Source organism: Hydra vulgaris, chromosome 08 (genome assembly GCF_038396675.1).
Source record: "Hydra vulgaris chromosome 08, alternate assembly HydraT2T_AEP".
Lineage (NCBI taxonomy): Eukaryota > Metazoa > Cnidaria > Hydrozoa > Anthoathecata > Hydridae > Hydra > Hydra vulgaris.
The window spans coordinates 50037668-50041689 of NC_088927.1; the positions used below are offsets into that span (position 1 = coordinate 50037668).

Consider the following 4022-nt stretch of genomic DNA (forward strand, 5'->3'; position numbering starts at 1 on the left):
AATGAGTTGTTATTTATTTTATTTTTAATTAAACTGGTTAAAAATATACAGTACAGAAAACGGTTTTTTTAAATTAAGTACTCTTTTATTTGAAATTTTTGTTCTTTATTTAAATATTACTTTATTACAAATTGTTATAAATTTTATTTTCATATTCTTCAACAAATACTTTGTATAATATACGTATATAGTGTGGCTCTTGAAAATACGTGCTCTTTAATTAATTTATTTTTTTTCAGTTGTTACTTGATTATTACTCTTAATATGAATATTGTTCTCGAAGTATTTCTAAACTAATTGTTATTTATTTTTACATTTATAATTTTTAATAAATAGTTTGTAAAGTATAAATATATTATCCGGCTATTGTAAATACGTACGATTGGGGCTCGGTGATAGGGCCCCAAAACATGTCTTCTACTTGCCCAGCCAGTTTTTTTTTATTTATAAACCTTGTAAATTGTAAAAGTTATTAAACGGCAAAATAAATAAATTAAAAAAAAAAAAATTAATAAGATTAATTTGAATTGAAGGTAAATTATTCACGAGTTATTAATTTTTTGGTATCCCCTTGATACATGTTTCGTTAAAAAAGGAAATTGCCTTTAAAACGTTAAATGCACACAACTAAATAAATTTATTATAAATAACTAAGCAATTGAGTACAAATACGTTTCAAACAAAAAAAGTTAATTTACAATCAAACATGTGTATAACAAATTTAAAAAAATATGTAAGTTTTTTTTCCAACTCTCCTGTAAAGAAAAAATAAAATAAAGCTTAGGTACTTGAAGTTTTAAAATTCCAGTTACAGTACAAATAAAAAAATTCCTATTAACAAATATCTAATAGCAAAAACACTGACTTAATTAAGTATTCGATTCTATGCTCTAAACAATAAAAGTATTTAAATGTATACCAGCGGGCACACGACGTTGGAATAACGTTGAAATGATCGTTGATCAAAGTCAATTAACGTTATTTCAACATTATCCCAACGTCGTGTGCCTGCTGGGTCAAGGTTAAATTATTTACTTAACACCTTTATTAGATCTACTACTTGATCAACTAAAGGAAATAAATATCAATTAAACTAACTTGATATAAAATAATAAAAAGCTGTCTTACTGAGAAATATAAATTTCTTCTCTTTATTATTGACAATATAGATTTTTAAGTCAGACCTAAGTCTTTGGGCTTATTGTATAAAATTATAAAATTATATTTTTTACTTTAAAGTCAATAACAATATTTTAAAAATCATTTTAGTTATTTAAAAATAAAAATCCTTTTAAACTTACTACCTCTCTCTTCATTATTTTCAACTAAACAGAAAAACAAACAAACAATTCATGGTAAATTTTCACTTAGGTAGTAAGTTATTAAGTAGATTAAATAAATCTTTGATCTATTTTGGTACTTACTCTAACAGTCTACAACTTTGTCATTAAACTATAACTATTTTCTACAACCTGGTATAGTTTAACATAGATATATTTTTTAAGTAATTAAAAAATATTTAAGATTATAATATATACATTTTAAAAATCTGAAATTTTAAACCTACTTAAAAAAAAACAGATGTATTAAAAAGTATTTTTTTCCATTTTAAAGAGTAAAAATGCTTTTTAACTTACTTCTCAAATAATACTGCTGTCATCTAAACAGAAAAGCAAACAAATATTGAAGTCAATCTTTTCTAAACCTCTTTAATTACTTCAATATTAAAATAAATATTTAATCTTTCTGGATTGAATTAATTTACGAAAATTTTCGTTAATATAATTTAAGTTGATATAAACATTTATCGAAAATGTAATAATACTAAAAAAAAAAATTACAATACCAAAAAAAAAATTAACAACACTAAAAAAAAAAAAATCAAATTAAGTTATAAATTGCATTTTTAGCAAAATGTTGTCTTGGCTTTTAGTAAATAAATAAAAGCAGTAAGTTCTAATAATGAAACTACCAATTATTCATTATTAACAATAGACACCAACGTGAAGGTAAGCCAAGCAGTCTATCAACACAAAACATCACAACAATAACACATAACAATAGAATATTAACACCCTTGATCCTAAAATCCAGCGAAAATAACAAACCAAATTAAAATATGAAGGACAAAATTCGAAAACCAATTTAAAGTTAACTATATTTATCTTTTTACTAAACATATAAATACAGAAAAGTATATTTGCTTTTATATTCAATATTAGTTAATCAATTACTTCAAATTTAGGACATTAAAACGCCATAGATTTAAAGATGAGAGGGTACGTATTTGTCTCATACGCATTTTCCGCTAAGCATTAAGAGACATTATGTGTTTCTAGAATAATTAAAAAAAGGCTAGACAACACAACCTAGCCCTAAAGCAGTAACACCGCCTGGCACTAAATGCTGCCAAGTCACACCTCTGCTATCATTGCACCGCTTGGCTGGCAAGGTTATCAATCTTGCTCAACATAATCCCAAGTGACACAACTTTGAAAACATGGAAACAACATAAGTTTAAAATATATACAACTATAAACAAATATGGTTTTATATATCACATGTAAACACATTTTATAACAATATTAAATGACAGATATATTTATCAAAAACTATGAAAAAAAAAATTAAAATAATAAATAAAGTTATACATACAAGTACTCACAACCTACAAACAGTAAATTTTCGAAATGAAAATCTAAAGACTATAAATTAAGAACCTTAGAAAATATAACATTATTTGTGTAACACTTTTCACCTACCATACCCTGAATGAGATGTTTATCAACTTAGAAAAACAAACTATTAAATACTTTAGTTCTTGAACATGCAACATATAGTTGACCATTAGAGAAACATGATTTTTTGAGATATACCCCAACTCTATCAAATGTTTGACCTTGACTTTTATTAATTGTCATTGAATAAGCCAATCTGACAGGAAACTGACGACATTTCAGAACAAAAGGTATATTAGTATCTGATGGAGCCAACTGAATTCGAGGAACAAAATCAATTTACCACCAGAAACACCTGTCAATGTCTCTGCATCAATATAATTATTTTGAAGAGCACAAACTTTTATTCGAGTACAATTGCATAACCCAGCTTTGAGATCTAAATTTCTAAGTTGCATAATTAAACAACCAATTTTCAATTTTAAACAATGAGGTGGCATACCTGAAAGAATTAAGCTGTTCAAAAACTCAACAGGAGTTATTTCTTTCATTAAGGTCATAAGTCTCAATTTGATCAGCACTTAAATAAATTTTGACCTCACCCGGCAGACATTCAAGCACTTCTTCATTGATTGATAATGAATCAACATTAGTTGGTGTTAAAATCACACGTTTAGAATAATCATTTTGATCAGCATCTCCAAAAATCTTTTCAACAATCGATTCATTTTCTCTAATAATGCACTGATTTGGTATTTCAATGCATCCTTTAAAAGGATCCTCCTCTTTGACAGGAATAGTTACATTCCCAAGTTTTAGTAGCCACTGGGAAAATTCACCTTCCATCTTGCACTCCCCATCTTGCACTCTCATATTTTCAGTTAATGCAAACTTCTGCACCCATTACCAATGCAAAGAACATTTTATACGCGATTCTACTATTTCAGCTGGTTGTCCTCTCTTCACAACAGGCAGAATATGCCTGAAGTCACCACATAAAAAAATGATTTTTCCTCCGAACGGAAAGTTGTTGTTGCAAATATCTTTTAATAACCTATAAAAAACATATAAGGCATGTTTAGGTATCATGGATGTTACATCAAGCAAAAACAAACTAACTTGTCTTAAAAAATGCCCGTGTATAGAGTTAGGAGTTACATTACATGTGCTATTATCCAATATTGGAACAGGAAGTTTGAATAAGCCATGCAATGTAGATCCATTTGTCAGAGTTGCTGCTATGCCAGTCCATGCAGCTGTAGCAGATTTAAAGCCCCTACTTATGGTTTCAGCAATCAAATAATTATAAGTAAAGGTTTTTCTACTACCAGCAGGTCCATCCAT

General features: G+C 27.2%; 1 protein-coding gene across 1 annotated transcript; it reads right to left on the reverse strand.

The window, feature by feature from the left end:
* Positions 1-3581: 3581 nt before the first annotated feature.
* LOC136083399 (ATP-dependent DNA helicase pif1-like) lies at positions 3582-4022 on the reverse strand. The gene has a single exon (XM_065802795.1). It carries the CDS (start codon positions 4020-4022, stop codon positions 3582-3584), a length of 441 nt encoding a protein of 146 aa, XP_065658867.1.